The sequence below is a fragment of the Girardinichthys multiradiatus genome, chromosome 13 (genome assembly GCF_021462225.1).
Source record: "Girardinichthys multiradiatus isolate DD_20200921_A chromosome 13, DD_fGirMul_XY1, whole genome shotgun sequence".
Classification (NCBI taxonomy): domain Eukaryota; kingdom Metazoa; phylum Chordata; class Actinopteri; order Cyprinodontiformes; family Goodeidae; genus Girardinichthys; species Girardinichthys multiradiatus.
The window spans coordinates 20,151,893-20,171,265 of record NC_061806.1 but is presented as its reverse complement, the minus strand read 5'-3'; the positions used below and the strand labels follow the sequence as shown (position 1 = coordinate 20,171,265).

The 19,373-nt window shown below is 39.7% G+C and overlaps 1 protein-coding gene across 2 annotated transcripts in view; it reads left to right on the top strand.

The window, feature by feature from the left end:
• The window catches only part of vps50 (VPS50 EARP/GARPII complex subunit), a 158,289-nt gene that overhangs the window by 97,839 nt on the left and 41,077 nt on the right, over positions 1-19,373 (top strand). Inside the window, exons 22-23 of one of the 2 annotated variants that reach the window (XM_047383264.1) lie at positions 2,232-2,309; positions 2,754-2,834. In XM_047383264.1, the coding sequence (XP_047239220.1) occupies positions 2,232-2,309; positions 2,754-2,834 (159 nt within the window). The remainder of the gene's footprint in view (positions 1-2,231; positions 2,310-2,753; positions 2,835-19,373) is intronic. The other variant, XM_047383265.1, reaches the window with a different exon arrangement.

Here is a 19,373-nt window from a genome sequence, read left to right as displayed (position 1 = left end):
TAGATCTACATTTTAATATCAAAATGTGTATTACATATGTTATAATAAAACTATTTACTTGAAGTAATATAGCACGTCGTTATAATTAAGGATGGAAATACTTATTTCCAGTACTATTTAAATGACTAAACCGCATTCAACAGCGATCCGGAAGTGATTCTGTTTGCGCATGCACAAATGAGCTGCCGGTACAGATCGTGCTTCTGGGACAGATCGGGTAGTGACAGGACTCATCCTTCAAATCTTGGGAAAAGGACGCATTTGGAGAAGCCTTTAAATTGGGACACCCTTCGTCGCATTGTTATGATATAATCGGCCTAAAATGTGGCCTTCGAAGGATGCAGCCCGCTAACCCTAAGCCCATTTAGGCATACTACCATGTCAAAGTGTCTTCTTTACTCCCTCCAAAGTCACATTTAATAGCCTACAGCACCCTCTGCTTGTTGTCTTGGGTGAATACATTGCATATTTGCAACAGAATTTACATGTTCCTGTTAAAAGGGAATTTTTCCTCTCCACTGTCGCTACATGCATGCTCAGTATGAGGGATTGCTGCAAAGTCAATGCCAGTGACTGTCCACTGTCTCTACATGTTCATCCGGGAGGAGTGAATGCTACAACATGCTACGACAGTCTACTGTCGCTCCAGGAACTGTACACCTCCAGGACCCTGAAGCGGGCAGGGAAGATTCTGGCTGATCCCTCCCACCCCGGTCACAGACTCTTGGAGACTCTCCCCTCTGGCAGGAGGCTGCGGTCCATCTGGACCAAAACCTCACGCCACAAGAACAGTTTTTTCCCATCTGCCACCAGCCTGGTTAACAAAGCCCGGAAACCACCCTGACACTCTCCCTTTCCCCCACACCCCCCCTTTTTTGCTGACAGGACACTTGTAACCTGTAACTCTATGCGTTACATTAACGCTCAGCTTGGACTCCTGCTTTACTTGCACTGCCATACTTGCACAAAGATCACCTGCACTGTTGTATTGCTCTTGCATCTTATACTGCTCTATATTTACTCTCACTCACTTAAAACTGTGCACATATATTTATATTATATTGTAGATATGTTTATACTGTTTAATTTGTACTGTATTGCACCGACTACGCCAAAACAAATTCCTTGTATGTCCAAAAACGTACTTGGCAATAAAGCTTTTCTGATTCTGATTCTGATTCCGATTCTGAAATCTCAGACTCGATGCAACCTGCTGGGTTTCCTTAGATAGAAAAACTTTTTATCCAATTTGAATAAATAACTGAATCTGACTGCACTGTTCAATGGTTAGGATTACTTGGAGTGTATGTACCTGACTTTTGTGAAGTGCCTTGAGACGACATGTGTTGTGAATTGGCGCTATATAAATAAAACTGAATTGAATTGAATTGAATGTAATCTGTCTTGGGCGGGCCCAGATACCTGAATGGGGGGGCCCGGCTCCCCAGTCCCACCTCTTGCTGACTGGTCTGCTCCAGTATCTCCTTGCCAAGATGCTAAGCAGTTGCAGAATCAAAAGACTTCATTGGATCCCTGCCACCCGGGTGTGGTTAAGTTGGCATTAAGCTATTAGGAGAGAGGATAGGCCACACATTATCCTCCACCTGTCTGGTGGATGTCATGCTCCTCCACCCATCACTCAGATATGCTGCCACCACAGTAATGTACAACCACATTCTCACCATGGATACTTCACACATACTCGAAACTGGTGGGCAACTTTCACACTTTATGGCATGTAATGGAGAAAGCACTTGCTGTCCAAGACCCTGCAAGAACGACAGGCATTCTGTTTTATTTCTATGTGAAGGGGCCTAAGTCGAGGTGTCTTGGTGTTATTCAATGAAGGCTGTGCTAAATTGAAGCTCTATTTATTATGTTCTCGAAACCTAATTATTGACAATGAGTAAGCTATGAGATATACAAGCAACATTTAGTCAAACTTTCTCAGCAGTCTTCTGATTTAGGAAGCAACTGTATGGCCTGATTGCTTATTAGCGGTTTCCAATTAGTTACGGCTGAGTTTTGTTGCTCTGAAATTAAAAGGCTGCTTAAATTTGAGGCAATGACTGTGTGCAATTTATTTTACTCATTACCTCCATTAATCTGCTTCGGTTTGTTTGTTTTTATTTTTTTCAGTCTTGTTGCAATTTCTCCACAGTGTTGCTTTTAAAGTTTGTGTGCTTTTGCTTCTCGTTTTTCCTTTCTGCTGCCTGTTCGACCATCCATAGCCCGTCCCAAGCCCATCTCTGCCCACCTATAGTGGCAGAGAGGCAGCCCCAGCCAGGGTGGTGGGCCCTGCCTGCTTGGTAAGCATTACATCCTGACATGTGATGACTAACATATGGGCTGCAGAAGCTTGTTAACTAGAATACTAGCCAATATGTGTTGTTTGGTCCTTTTGAGCCTCTTCAGATGTGTGTGATTTCCTCTCCCCGACCCATGTACATCTCAACGTCAGTTGAACAGAATTTTGTTGTTGAGTTTGCAGTGCTTTTACCCTCGCCATACCGCTATTTTCTCTGGGCTATCAATTCTGCGATTGTTTGGTTTTGAAGTCTGTTCTTCTTAGTTGCTTCTCCATCTTCAGGGATTAGAGTCAGCTAGGGTAGACGGCAGCAATCCCCTTGTCTCTGTTGACATGAGAAGAGAGCAACTATTGCATTTTGTGTATTTTCTTATGTAGTAATGTGTCATCGCACTGTGCAGACTCTCACTGTGTCTGTGTGTATTTGTGTGTGTGCCTTCCACAGTATGAGTCATCAGGTCTGGGCCTTATCAGCAGCCGACTGAGAACAACACTGAACCGGATCCAGGAGAGTCTCATTGACATGGTAGGACAGCTGCTGTCTGCTCCACCTTGTTTTTTCCTCTGCCCCTTGTCTTCCTCCCTCATTCTCTTTTACCAGTGCTTGTTAACTCATCTCCTCTCTGACACGTACATGCTCTCTCCATCTATATTCCCTATACTTACACTCCTCTTTCCTCTTCATGCATCTACCTTTGGATCTTTTCCATCCACTTTATCCATTCTGTCCATTTCTATAGGCGAGATTACTGTTAAGCCAGTCTCGCCGCAAATGCACTATGGGTCGTCATTATCTGGCCAGTTGTCACCTCATCCCTTTTACACATTGGCATGCTCCCTCTCTTTATTTCGAGGGGGTATTGTGTTATTCCATTAGGGCTGTCGGTTTCTGGTAGGTCCTGTAATGCTTCGTAGTGAAACTTAGCCTGGTGTAGTTGTTAGTCTTCAAAAATTGATCTCCTCTGTTAGATCGTGATTACTTCTGGGTGTCATTTCAGTTGGCCTTCTCAATCTACCAAGAGACCTTGAAGAGGCTTTTTTCTTGCTTCTAGCTATGATTTCACCAGCTTTGCTAACTGACTCTGCTTTCTGACAGTAGATATTTTGGTTAGCATTTTTCTTGTTAAGTTAGATAAATTAATCTACTTGTGTTAGTATTATGGGCAGCTGGCTATTTATTACATTTTGAATAGCATGAATCAGTCTAAAGGTTTATGAATGTTTACATATTTGTTATTTTTGCAGCTATATGCGTCAGACAATAGATTAGCTTTTATTATGGACAAATCTTCATCCCATAGCTGGTGATGCTGCTTTCGTTGAAGTAGGAGGGAAATTATACATACTTTGATTCTAAGTTTTGCAAAACATTTAAACAGCAATACTTATTTTATCCCTGCAACTTAAATGTGATATTTATTATTTTATTTCGAAACCAAATATTTTGTAGATAAGACTTTATGGTTAACAGAAAACTGCATGTGCAGGTGCATCTCAGTGAATTATAATATTATTGGAAGGTTATTTTATTTTAGGAACTCAATTCACATTATATAGATTATATTATATAGATTAAATACTCACAGACTGATGTTTTCAAGCCTTTATTTCTGTTAATTATGATGATTTTCTGCTTACAGTTTATAAAAGCATGACATTTGACATCAGAATATTACATCGGACCAACATTTTTTATACAGAAATGTGGGCTTAATGAAAATTATGTTTAATACCTGCTTAAATGTTATTTTCAAAAGGTTTTTCAACCTGACAAATGAGCCTCATCGGAACGCAAATTCCAATTTACTGTGATGTAGTTGTATCTACTGTCTAGCAAAAGTTTATAAAGAAAGAAGCAGAAATATGTCATTTGAAAGAAAAAAATTCAAAGTTGTCAAATCCTTACTTACCTTGCATTAAAATGTTTGGGAGGATTTGTTTTTATCCTGGTGGCTGCCACAAACTAATAACAGGCCTTGCTAAAGTTTCAAAAATCATTTATTTTTGCTGTATAAATCCTGATTGTCATGGTTGTGCACACACCTGTCTTGTTCTGTGTATCTTGTCTGTGGGCGCAGTCTAAGAAAGGGGCTTCTCTTGTTTGGGTTGTTGCTAGTATTGCTTCTTGAGGTGTGTCACAGAAAAGAGAAGACAGTCCAGGAGACAACGGCCCAATCAATTCAAATCGTATTCAATTCGATTCATACGTTCAATTCATACAGAATCCATTTAGGTTCAAATTCAGTTCCAATCTGATTAACATTAACCCGGTTGATTCCAATTCAATCATGTAGTCTGATTAATACCCTCTTACACACAGTCAATCTCAGGCCTAATTATAATACCATAAAGTCTAAATCAGTGTTTCTCAATCCTGGTCCTCATGGCACACTGCCCTGCATGTTTTAGATGTTTCCCTGCTTCAGCACAACTAAGTCCTGTCAATCAGCCATCAATTGAAATCAAGTGTGCTGAAGCAGGGAAACATCTAAAGTCCATCTGATTGCATCAAGTCAATGTTTTTGCCATCGACCCTCTCGAGTAAGTATGTGGCGACAGTGGAAAGGAACCACTCCCTCGCTTCTTGCTGAACCAGGCGCACTGTGAGCGACGATCTGCCACCAGCGGTTGGGGTTGAGACAACAGGAAGGAGACGTCAGCCTGTCTTCTGCTCCTCTCAGTGTGATTTCTGAAAAGAAAGAGGCCGCAAAGGTGGTTGGAGTCAAACCTGGTGCTGTTGCTCCTCTGAGCCACCAAGGTCGGCCACTGTAAAAGTAAACCGGTTTTAGAGTTCAAGCATGTATGTAGCAATGACATATGGTATGTAAGATCATTCATTGTTTGTGTATCATTTGATGCCCAACATTTCTTATCATTAACGCATATTTGGACAGGTTGCTTTGAAGTGCGCAGAGACAGAATATATCTCTGGACTCTCTCCATGGCAATGGTGCCGTATGTGTTTCACCCTTTAGAACGGGAGATGTTTTGCTGCTACTGTAGCTGCGGGCACCGTTACGAAGAGAGCTGACAAAGGCTTGCATTTGCAGGAGCTGGCTCTGCCCAGGAAACAAACACATCATATGGTGTAGTAAAATTGGCACAAATAGTTACGATTTTCTAGTTTAACTTTATATTTTCAGCGTTTTTCACCTTTGCCTCTTGGTTCCTTGTTTTTTATTAGGCTCGCACCCAACTAATCTGCCTTCAACTTCCATTTTGCATCAGAACCAGCAGGCATTAGCATCTCTTGGGTTGGATACCTATATTCTTCAACTCTGTTTTGGGTGAGAAGCTGATAAATGATAGCTTTACAGATAAATGACTTTTTATCCTCCCTCCTTTTTGTTTGCTCCCCTTTGGCGTCATGCAGACTCGATGTGGGGGAGGTCACACAATTTTCAGTATGCAACTCACCGAGGAGCGGAGACTCTTCAGTGTGGCACAAGATCGTTATTTTCCATTGCAAGCCAGTGAAGTAAAACGAAAGAAGCTTCCTTTTTATTTCTTTGATTTTTCCCTCTACTATCTAGAAAAACAAAACACCAAATATTAAGCAAAATGGTAGACCTCGGGTCTGAGGTGGCTGAAACCCTTTTTCAACTTATACAGTGGCATCTCAATAAATTAGAATATCATGAAAAAGTAAATTTATTTGAGTATTTCAAGTTATACAATGAACCACAAATATAGATTGATTACACACAGAGTAATATATTTCAGGTTTTTACTTCTGCTCTTTTTTATGATTATGGTTTAATGTTAATGAAAAGCCAAAGTTCAGTTTCTCAGAAAGTTGGAACATTACCCAAGACCACAAAAAAATTATTGTTAGTACAAAAATGTTCACTTATTTTAAAGTATGGCCATGGACTCTATGGCATATACACCCATTATTTGGTTTCGGCTCATTTGGCATGAATTACTGCATCAATGCAGCGTAGCATGGAGCTAATCAGCCTGTGGCTCTGCTGAGGTGTTAATAAAGTCCAGGTTGCTTTAAGAATGACTTTCAGCTCGTCTGCTTTCGCTTCTCTAATTTTCCTCTAGACTGTGGGACTACGATTTTCAAATGAAATTAAAAATATATTTTCATCTGAAAAGAGGACTTTGAACCACTTAGCAACAGTCCACTCATTTTCTCCCTCAGGCCAGGTAAGACAATCCTGATGTCTCTGGTTCCGGAGTGGCTTGACACGATGAATGTCCTGGATACATTTATATGTGATGGCTCAGGAAGCACTGACTCCAGCTGCAGTCCACACCTTGTAAATCCCCCCTAAATTGTTTAATGCACTTTGATTCTCATTCCTCTCAAGGCTGCGGTTATCACTAACCTGCTCCTTTTTTTGTTACCTCACTTCTCCCATCAACTTAACTTTTAAATAAAAGGCTTGGATACAATGACCTATCGTGCGTATCGCAACAGAAAAATCTAGAAAGTGTTCTGTCAAAGCATCAAATAATATTCGTGTTTCCACAGCTTTAACCATACATTCTCCATTAAAACAAAGCATTTATTTGACACTGTGAAAAAAATTCAGTTTGCTGTGAGAACTGTGCTGACAACCCAATAATCAGCAGCTGATCCAAGCACAAAACAAAAGGTACAAAATGTACAAAACATGTTGGCTGTGAAAGAAAACAATACTCGTTAAAAGTCCTGGAACCAGAAAATGTTGAAAACTTTAAAAAGCTTTTCTTTTCTTTAACAAGCAACATGTGTTCTCTTATCAGGGGCCCATTTACACGTGGGTAATTTTCAGTGTAGATTATGAGCCATTTGCAGATGTCAGATAAGCTGAAGCTGACATGCACCCTTCTTTAGAGAATATACGAACCCTCTGAACTGTTCAGTCGATCAAATGGACTCAGATGGATGGATGGACAGATGCAGAGAGAGGAGGGGAGCGTAATGAGCCGAGACATGTTTGAGTTTCTGTGAGGGGGCTCTCTCTGGTGCCAAAACTGAAGTCGCATGGCTGCCATCCTGCATTTCAGATGAACATTATCATATCACTTTGTGCCTGATTAGGAGCTTTTTGAAATCCTCCTCAGAGGAAGGACACAGTCAGGCTTTGTAACCACACCTGTCCTTTCTCTCTAATGCATTAGCAAATGCTTTTAGCCTGTCTTATTTCATATGCAAAACTGCTGTAACTCATCCCAATAAAGGATTTGATCCTAAAAAGGCACTTCTTTTCCAAAACGACATTCTTTTTTTTCCTCCTCATTCCTAACATCATCTTGTTGTTTTAATTTTCACTCTGCAGTCATGTATTCGTGCAGAGCGCAGAAACTTCACCTGCATACAAATAACTCTCCGTCACACACTCTGGGGAGTGTGACTAAGTAGACCTCATTTGTAAACACATTATAGAGTTAATTGCACGCTGCATGGCGGTTGAGCTGCCGAATCCACATGGCTTCGTCCCCCCTGGTTTGCCGTCACAACTCTTCGATTCCAGAGCCGATGTGCTGGTAATGAGTCGGGAGTCCCAGATGAACACGTGTGACATTTAATCTCATCCGGTCTCAGGTACAGAGTAGCTACAGTTTAAACTGGGTGGTCCACAGACGACAGAAAACGAAACATCATTTCTTAGTTTACGTGCTCACTTTCTCTCTGCCTGCTGTCTTCATAATTACCTTTCCGGAACCTTTTGGTTGTCTGAGTTTGAGACTTTAATTTCAAATTTTCTCTCTGTGAACTTTTAATTATTTCATGTAGACTGTGAGGCTGTAGGGGGATTGGGAGAAACGTCTGGAATTGGCAAGGGATTGCTGTGTTGGGTTATCTTATACAGTGTGTTCCACAAGTATTGGCACCTCTGTTTCTTACTCAGGATTGTGTGAATAAAATAGAATCAACCAAATGTGTATTTTAAATAGTTTATATTTCTTTGTGTTTGCATAATTTTACACTGAAATGTTTTTAAAAATCACACCTTTACTTTGAAAAGATTTATCCAAGGTGGGAAAATTGTACACTAAGAAATAATACTTGTTTTTTATTTGATTTGTTTTTTCACCAGATCACCTCTTTCACATTTTTAGAAGTTGATCGGTGACTATGTGCTTTAAATTAGCATTCTTTGATATAATTTTTTCCTGATGTACAAGAATGATGTAAGAGAGACCAATTTCTCCTCACCACTGTTCAAAAATGGAAAGAGGACCCAGATTTCTACCACTTCCTCACATAGTGAAAAAGATGGTAAGGGAGGTAACAACCTAAAACCTCACTTTTAGAGAACTGCAGTAAAGCACAGCCACCATGTCTGTGTGTATCCCAATAGATGTTTCAGAGGCACGCCACGAGAAGGCTTTTTTCTGTCCTACCATCACGTGTGAAGTTAGCTCACCTCTGCAGGGACTTTAACTGGAAAAATATGTTTGTCATAGGACAAGACAGAAATTAGAAAAGAAATAAAATAGAAAAGAAATATGCTTTATTGTCCCTTCATGGGGAAATGTAGGTGTACCAGCAACAAAATGAAAGGCAGACAGATATACACAAAGGTAAAAATGTAAAAGACTCTACAGTAAGGCCAAATTTATAACATAAGAAAATAATACTGTACATTTAAATAAATGTACAGTATTATTATAAAATGTGCCTGTATATTTGTGTATAAAAAACTGACTATTTACAAGAAATGGAAAAACTATGCAAACTAACAGCTGGGATATAAACAACTTATTGAGTTTGATTTTGTTGGGAACACTGATGGTTATGAACAGCTGCTGGGAGAAGGGACCTGCGATAACGCTCCTTTGATCACCTTAGATGCAGCGGTTTTTCACTGAAGGAGCTTGCGTGCTCTGCAACAGCTTCATGCATGAACTGTGAGATATTGTGATGTTAGTTTTGCTGGGGTTCTTCTTGTCTCCCACCACCTGTAATGGATCGAGGGGATATCCTAGGATAGAGCTTTCCTTCCTGAAATGGTTTTCCAACGGTCTTAAAGGTGTTCCCAGAGGTAGTACTATAAATAAAGACAAACCACTGAATGAGAAGGTTTATCCAAACTTTTGACCTGTATTGTAGATAATAGTATATTTTAAGGTGTTCTATCTCCCTCTTCCTTAATGTAAAAGTGTAAAAAGAGTTAAGGCTACTGCCATAAATAAAATACATTTTTTACCCATCTTAATCTCGGTTGCCAATAATTGTGGACAGCGTTGGACCTGAAGATGCAGCTTTGAGTTAAAAGCTATCATCTGTCAGTGGATCATATTCTTCCCTTGCCAAGTTTTCAAATTGTCCTCTGATGTTGCTTCAGGACTTGTTCTTTGACCGTGATGTGTTTGAGTAATGCAGTGAAGCTCATCTATGGTGACACTGACACTGCCAGAAAGTTCAGCCATTACAGCTACTGGGAGCTGCTGATGCTGCTGCTGCTGCAGGCGGCATTATGAGGAGAACTGACAAAGGCCTGGATTTGGATGGAGCTGATAACAGTAGTCACTTCAGGTTCACTAACCTTTTACTTCTACTCAGTTCTTAGATTAGATGTTTAAGTCTTTTGTTTCTCCTGCTTGTTTTAGCATCTTTCCTCATCTTTTATTCCTCTCTTTCAATCTTATCTTTTTGCCTTATCACTACTTCCTCCACAGCTATGTTCCCCTTTTAATTCTCTTCACAAGCGTCTTTTTGTATTGTTCCAAAGTCTGCTGGTGCTTGTGACTGAAAGCACAATGAGGTGTTTGTGTGTGTTTATTCTCATGCTTTGCCATCAGGCAGGGACAGAAGATAAGATCATATGGCCGGAGATTACTTTTAATTTTAGTTCTGTGGTACCTGAAGTTAAGTATGATGAGCCGGTTAGACGCGTTTGTCTGTGAATGCTCGTGGCAATGTAGCTTCTGCAGTCTGAGTTTGGCTCTTTCCCCCCCTAGCTTGGCACTGAAACAGTAGAAAGAAGTCGGATGATTTCTGTGTTGGCCTCAGTATTCTGGCAGCCAGGATTCAGGCAGAGATGCACACAAAAAGACACACTGACAGGCGAGAGGAGACGCACACAGATTGATACGATCAGAACTTCAGCAGACAAATTGGAAATTAGTTGTAGCACATTTAAATTCTGTCTGTCCTCTGACTGTGTTGTGGATGGGGTTTGTTATACTGTGTAGATAGAGGCAACACACACACACTTCTTATTGAACAGACTCTTAAGATTTTTATCTCATTCTTTACATTATCTAATATGATTAAACTCATTTCCTGAAGAGTCTGCATTATGGCCATTTCGGAAATTGACTCCTCCATTCAGGAAAGACCCATCTGCTCTCTGGCAAACAATTGGAACGATCTGGGTGTTTATATAGCTACATTTGTGGGTTGAAGATCACTCAAGTGTAGGTTGAGGATAGAGGAATAATGTCGCTGGAGAAACCACATTTTTGTAAAAAGCACACAAAATATAAACTTTCTTCTGTCAATTCTTGTTTTATTTTATGCCACAACCCCAACTCCGATTGAAGTCTCAAATAACACCAAACATACAGGGGTTGGACAATGAAACTGAAACACCTGGTTTTAGACCACAATAATTTATTAGTATGGTGTAGGGCCTTCTTTTGCGGCCAATACAGCGTCAATTCATCTTGGGAATGACATATACAAGTCCTGCACAGTGGTCAGAGGGATTTTAAGCCATTCTTCTTGCAGGATAGTGGCCAGGTCACTACATGATACTGGTGGAGGAAAACGTTTCCTGACTCGCTCCTCCAAAACACCCCAAAGTGGCTCAATAATATTTAGATCTGGTGACTGTGCAGGCCATGGGAGATGTTCAACTTCACTTTCATGTTCATCAAACCAATCTTTCACCAGTCTTGCTGTGTGTATTGGTGCATTGTCATCCTGATAGAAGGCACCGCCTTCAGGATACAATGTTTGAACCATTGGATGCACATGATCCTCAAGAATGGTTCGGTAGTCCTTGGCAGTGACGCGCCCATCTAGCACAAGTATTGGGCCAAGGGAATGCCATGATATGGCAGCCCAAACCATCACTGATCCACCCCCATGCTTCACTCTGGGCATGCAACAGTCTGGGTGGTACGCTTCTTTGGGGCTTCGCAACACCGTAACTCTCCCGGATGTGGGGAAAACAGTAAAGGTGGACTCATCAGAGAACAATACATGTTTCACATTGTCCACAGCCCAAGATTTGCGGTCCTTGCACCATTGAAACCGACGTTTGGCATTGGCATGAGTGACCAAAGGTTTGGCTATAGCAGCCCGGCTGTGTATATTGATCCTGTGGAGCTCCTGACGGACAGTTCTGGTGGAAACAGGAGAGTTGAGGTGCACATTTAATTCTGCCGTGATTTGGGCAGCCGTGGTTTTATGTTTTTTGGATACAATCCAGGTTAGCACCTGAACATCCCTTTCAGACAGCTTCCTCTTGCGTCCACAGTTAATCCTGTTGGATGTGGTTCGTCCTTCTTGGTGGTATGCTGACATTAACCTAGATACCGTGGCTCTTGATACATCACAAAGACTTGCTGTCTTGGTCACAGATGCGCCAGCAAGACGTGCACCAACAATTTGTCCTCTTTTGAACTCTGGTATGTCACCCATAATGTTGTGTGCATTTCAATATTTTGAGCAGAACTGTGCTCTTATCCTGTTAATTGAACCTTCACACTCTGCTCTTACTGGTGCAATGTGCAATCAATGAAGACTGGCTACCAGGCTGGTCCAATTTAGCCATGAAACCTCCCACACTAAAATGACAGGTGTTTCAGTTTCATTGTCCAACCCCTGTAGTTGCCAGCTGTTAGATGGTCTGAATACTCAGCAACATAGTAGTCTTCAATGACAAGCTCCGCCTAGACATTTGAAGTAATCCAGCAAATCTGACAAATACATCTACTAATACTGAGACATAAAATTTATAGATCCATATTTGTTTTCTTTTACCTAAGTGTGCCTCAGTATTTTAGCTGTCAGCTTTTAAACCTCAGTGAAAATATGATCTTCAGCAGCCATGCAGTCTATATTTATGGCCTCAGCCCTGTTTCCAATCATATATCGGTCAAATCTTTAAATTACACATTTAAATTTATTTTAGAGGTTTATACAGCAACAAACCTACAACAGAAACAGGACATTTCTAATTAACCGTTTCTCTTGGAAGTGTATCAGTATGTGATTTTGTGATTTGCTGACCATCTCTGTGAGCAGTGGCACTTTCCAGAGAGGACCCTTTTGGACATGGAATATATGTCATAATTAAGAGCCCTAAATGTCAATATTTTTCAGTACCGGACAGGAAATCTCAAAACCTGTTGTTTTGTTGTTGCCTCTGTGCACTCGGGGGTACTCTCTTTCTCAGTCCTTATCTGGGAATCTGATCTTCAAACAGTTTATTCCCCTAGAGGGATACACTGAAGTCTTCCCTCTGAAACGTCTTCAGCTTCGATCCTCGCACACCACGCTGTGACACACACCGAGGAACCAAACCGAATGCTTCAGTTTAAATCATTTCATGTGTATTCTACATTCTGTTTATTCCCCACCATGGCTCAATACATGTCATTTTGATTTATCCCTGTTTAGTTGTTTTAGCTGAGGAGCCTCAAGGGAAGCTTTTGTCTCTGTTGTGGTTGTTTGTCATCCCAGAGAAGGTGAAAGGACCAACAGCAGCGGGAAGAGAGAGTTGCCCGAGATAAGCTTGGAGAGGCAGGCGATGTCGTACAAAATAAATGAAGGCTCTAATTCCTCTTGACATTTATCTAATAAAAACCAAATATCAAGTATTAGAGTGACAAAGAGACGCAATAGGAACCACTTGGCAGTAATTGCCTTGCAGCCGGTCCATTTGACTTTGGTTATAGATTTCTATAGAACAGATTCAAGCAGTCAGCCATGAAAGACTGAGGCACTTATAGTCAAACAAAACTTTTTTAACTCCCAGCATGAAGCAGTCTTTAAAGCGGGTTTGTGAAATTACTACACTGTGAGATCACTAAATCAGTCAAATTAGCGATCGTTTTCAATTGCCCATAATTACCATTTTAAATAAATCAGTCAGTCAGTCAGTCATTTTCTACCGCTTATTCCATAGTGGGTCACGGGGAAGCTGGTGCCTATCTCCAGCAGTCTATAATAAAATGTTAACATTAAAATGAACATTTCAAATCAGCTCCAGGTTGTACAGTTTTCTGTCAAAAATGTCCTCCAGGTGATTTGGAAAGAGTTATTTGCACAAATTAAATCCTTAAAATTATATATATGACCTAAGATAAATTGTAAGACTTATTGAGAATATAAATGCACTATTGAGAATACAATTATCAATGCTGCATTGATATCTCCAAGAGTCTTTTAGCCTTGCACCAGCCAGCAAACCTCTGACTTTCCCAATGTTTCATTCCCCTTTTATTAAGATCAGCAATAAAATGTAGCTTTCACAAAATTTGAAGCTGAGTAGCTGACATCTCTCTCATCCAGGATGACTTAGGGTAAAAAGTCAATTTTGTTTAAAGACTCTTCCATGATGCTGAGCTGTGTAAATGAGTCATTTGTCTGTATGTAATGTAACATTACATTCTGTTCTGCTGCTGCCATTTGGCCTCCTCTCGCCTGGTAGGCAGTCTGCGCTCTCGGGAGATTTCGGGTTGGGCCAGAGCAGAATCAGCGAGCTGCTTGCTTAGGAGATTTAGGAGAAAATAAGCTTCCAGCAAATTAGATTCAGATGGCTGAAGATTGCTGTGTAAATTTATACTTAAAACAAATTTATTTAACAAATTTATTTAAAACAAATTTGCTGCTCTGTCCAACATAATAATTTTGAGGAAATATCTGCTTTGCTGTTAGGTATGTTAGATTGAAATTAAACAAAGAATTAACATTGTAGCTATAAAGTGTCATTTCACAAGCTTTCCAGTAAAGAATGGTTATTAATTGTATTCGTAGGGAGAGGAGGTCATTTTACAACTGGGTGTACAATAAGACTTTCCTATTCTGTTAAACACAGTGCTATTACAGAGCTGGTGATTTTCAAGGTGTCTTATGTTACATTTGATTAATATTTAGTGCAGTTGGCATTGCTTAGTGTATGATCAGTTTCTGTACTCCCTTACAGTAGCTATAGCATAACTTGGTTTGACCTTTTCAAACACACTATGATCAATAACATCGTGTTTTAGTTCCTTGACCGGCAGAGGTTCAAAGATGAAAAGCACAAACTAGAGCTAGGTAACTTTAATCTGTTTTAGCTTTTCTGGCCCTCTTTGCTTCAAAAATAAACTGGATTTATAATGTTGCTTGTGTACGGTTTCTAAAGCTGTCTTTTTATGCTTTAACCATGGTTTTGTTGGTGGTTTACGGTTCAACACTAAAATGCATTTTTCCAGGTAATAAGTACAAAATGAGAAATGTCAAAGCTGCTAGAGTTTTTCTCTGGTCTTTGTTTCCCAGAAAAACAAACATAGCTTTGGTGCTATGTCCCCCCCCGAGGTTTTCCATGACAGGAATTACACGTCCCAAGCGGTTTTCTTTAGCTGCAAACAGATCCCATTATACTAAAGCTGCAAAAATACGGGTACACACTCACACCCACACACACACACACTCATCTGTCTTGACTTTATCTTCATTAAGAATCCTTCCTCAGCTGGGTGAATATCAAAACCAGTCTTTTTGATCTCTCTGAAGGAAAACACTGGGGACTTTTGTCCATGGTTTTTTTTATTTCTTTTTTTATTGTTTTTCAAAATGTTGTTCTTATCTGTTAAAAAGTGCCTCTGTGAGTTTTTACATACATGTTCCCTGTGAAGCTTAATTTCTCACCTTAACAGCGAGATGGATCTTTGTATTTACTGCTTTATGACTTTTATAAAAGCTGCTGGTCCATATGGGAAATCATATTTAGCTGAGAGTACTGTGGTTCTCAGAGGCACCAAAGGCAGGCATTTAAGCAACTTGTTGTCTCTAAAATGGTGGATGGCTACAATTCTCAGAGGATTAAGCAAAAACTATTTCCCAAAACATTTGCAGTGATTCTGCTCCATTAGTCTACTTCAAAGAAAGTGAATCAAAGCAGTAATTTCCATCAATTGCAGAGGTTGCTTGATGTTGCTATATTATTATTCCAAGAATATTAGAGATTTATAACTTCTTGTTGGAAAAGATGATAGCTTTCAGACTGTGTATACCTCCTGTTTTTGGTTACATGCACAGCAAGTGGTACAGTAGCACCAAATAATGCAGAAGTATAGCAGCGATGTAAATTCAGGCAGAAATAAAGACTATTTAGAGAAAAGTACAACACAAAATGCTGCATCACTAATGCATTTTGTTTTAAGTAATAATACTAAAGTAGTTCACTCATGATTTAAGATTTCCCTGTCCACAGTGTTGGAAAAGTTAAGTCAAACATTATTCATATCAGTTGCAGATTCAGATTTGATGTAATTTGTTTCTTATTGAAAATGAAGCAGGCATCTCTTAAAAAAATAATAAAATGATGTTAAAGGAGTGTTTATTTTAAAATAAAAGAAATGACCACTATTTACAGGTCCTTCTCAAAATATTAGCATATTGTGATGAAGTTCATTATTTTCCATAATGTCATCATGAAAATTTAGCATTCGTATATTTTAGATTCATTGCACACTAACTGAAATATTTCAGGTCTTGTATTGTCTTCATACGGATGAGTTTGGCATACAGCTCATGAAAACCCAAAATTCCTATCTCACAAAATTAGCATATTTCATCCGACCAATAAAAGAAAAGTGTTTTTAATACAAAAAACATCAACCTTCAAATAATCATGTACAGTTATGCACTCAATACTTGGTCGGGAATCCTTTTGCAGAAATGACTGCTTCAATGTGGCGTGGCATGGAGGCAATCAACCTGTGGCACTGCTGAGGTCTTATGGAGGCCCAGGATGCTTCGATAGCGGCCTTTAGCTCATCCAGAGTGTTGGGTCTTGAGTCTCTCAACGATCTCTTCACAATATCCCACAGATTCTCTATGGGGTTCAGGTCAGGAGAGTTGGCAGGCCAATTGAGCACAGTGATACCATGGTCAGTAAACCATTTACCAGTGGTTTTGGCACAGTGAGCAGGTGCCAGGTCGTGCTGAAAAATGAAATCTTCATCTCCATAAAGCTTTTCAGCAGATGGAAGCATGAAGTGCTCCAAAATTTCCTGATAGCTAGCTGCATTGACCCTGCCCTTGATAAAACACAGTGGACCAACACCAGCAGCTGACACGGCACCCCAGACCATCACTGACTGTGGGTACTTGACACTGGACTTCTGGCATTTTGGCATTTCCTTCTCCCCAGTCTTCCTCCAGACTCTGGCACCTTGATTTCTGAATGACTTGCAGAATTTGCTTTAATCTGAAAAAGTACTTTGGACCACTGAGCAACAGTCCAGTGCTGCTTCTCTGTAGCCCAGGTCTGGGGAATGCGGCACCTGTAGCCCATTTCCTGCACACGCCTGTGCACGGTGGCTCTGGATGTTTCTACTCCACACTCAGTCCACTGCTTCCGCAGGTCCCCCAAGGTCTGGAATCGGCCCTTCTCCACAATCTTCCTCAGGGTCCGGTCACTTCTTCTCGTTGTGCAGCGTTTTCTGCCACACTTTTTCCTTCCCACAGACTTCCCACTGAGGTGCCTTGATACAGCACTCTGGGAACAGCCTATTCGTTCAGAAATTTCTTTCTGTGTCTTAACCTCTTGCTTGAGGGTGTCAATAGTGGCCTTCTGGACAGCAGTCAGGTCGGCAGTCTTACCCATAATTGGGGTTTTGAGTGATGAACCAGGCTGGGAGTTTTAAAGGCCTCAGGAATCTTTTGCAGGTGTTTAGAGTTAACTCGTTGATTCAGATGATTAGGTTCATAGCTCGTTTAGAGACCCTTTTAATGATATGCTAATTTTGTGAGATAGGAATTTTGGGTTTTCATAAGCTGTATGCCAAAATCATCCGTATTAAGACAATAAAAGACCTGAAATATTTCAGTTAGTGTGCAATGAATCTAAAATATATGAATGTTAAATTTTCATCATGACATTATGGAAAATAATGAACTTTATCACAATATGCTAATATTTTGAGAAAGACCTGTATTTAATGTGTGTTAAAAATGAAATAATTTTGGTCTTAACTGTTGATTAAGAGCAAATATATTCTGCATCAGATGATATCCAAAGAAGTGACAATTATATGACATACAGACCAAAGTTTGCATTTTATAGATGATGTCCTCTGAATAAATGTATAATGTAAGTTAAAACATGTATTGATTAAAGAACGAATTAACAGCATACAGTTACTTTGGGTTTAAATTGATAAGCAGTTTCATACCTAAGTTTTGTATGAGTCATCTCATTGAATTTATTTGGCATAATAAAGTACTTCCAGCACTTCAAGTCTGGAAAAAAGTAAAGCCAGGCACAATTTAGGGGTGGCAGCGAAGTAAGAAAATAGCTTGTTTTTATGTAAACAGTCAATGTTAATCTTGATTTTGTTTTCCCTCTTTATGAGTCTTTATAGAAGACATTATCAGTAAATCACAATCACGAAATTATTGTTGAATACTCTGGTAATTTTGGTAATTTTTGTCCATTAATGGCAGAAATCAAGGGATTTTTGGATATATCCCTTATATAATGGCCTTTTGTTTTGGTTGTTTTTGGGGTATAAGTTTCTAAAAATGCCTAAACAGGGTTTAAATCAGCTAATTAGCCATTACTTATAACGCATTATGTAACCGTGTTTTATATTTATTAAATAGCAACTTCATAAATAAAAATAACTGCTACCTCTAAGGCAGCGTCATTGTATTTGGGCTTATTGAGATTGATTGATCACACACTGAAAATGCGTATGCTATACTGTATGCTTCTGGTTGCTGTGTACTCTGTAAAGACCACTTTGTTATGAGAAATACAAGCCAACGACAGGCTGTGTGACGGGACTGGGTTGTATATGTGACCGTAGTAAAGATCATTCACACTTGGAAAATCCATGCAATTTATATTTTAAAAAACTATATAAAACCACACTCTGGACGTTATGAAGCCCCGGACTTGAAAGATTGCTCAGGCAGCGGACTGGGTTGCCTGCACACATGACCTGTCCCTGATAGAGAACGTGTTGGGAATATTTTAACCTTAACAGTGTTAAAGCAGGAGCACTGTGTGGCAGACCCTTAATTCTCTTCACAGGGAGACAGTGAAAAAGTGAAAAGTTTTTTCACTTGCTGTCTTCAATGCCAGAATATTCTTTGGTGAGGATGAATGCCAGCTTTTCAAAGTTGTCAAATCCCGTTTTAGGCCTTTGTGTATTGGAGGGATACAATGCAGGAATTAATGTAAACTAACAATTGAAGCTGATTTGACAAAATGGGAAATAATTTGTGTTCATGTTGACTGCACTGAAATAAAAGTCAATCAGAGACAAACAGCTTTGTTCTTATTGTTTGAATTGTTTCCTCCTATGTTGTGGTTTGCAGCCCCAGTTCTTGCTTAACATTGTATTTTGACATTGAAGATATGCTCCAAAACTGTACTGAAACAATTATTTTGACCTCACTTCACTGATATACACAAATAATATAAAGTAGCATTTTATTTCACTCATAATAATGTTATCTTTAACATTAATTTATTGTTAGTCGGGTTGTCTGCTCAGGCAGCAAGTTTGCAGTCGACTGCTTAACAGAGTGCTTAACTGTGCGGGTTCGAGTCCCGGCCCGTTGACATTTACTGCATGTCCTCCCCTCTCTCTCCACCCTATTTCCTGCCAACTGACTGTGAAAACATGTCTAAAATAAAGGCCAGTAATGCCTAAAAAACAACTGAACACTGGCTCTAGTTTTGAAATGTTCAAGCATTGTCATATCTTTATACTGGTAAGCGGCTAGTATAAAGATATCTAGGGTACTTAATATGAGAGTCATTCACAAAGTCTCTGTCTCATTTTTTATATAATTTCCCTTTTTACAGTGTGAAAATAGCCAAAGCAAAGTGCTTTAAAAATTTGGCCATTAGTTTCACTTGTGTGTTCTGTTATAGCTGAGTGAAATTGA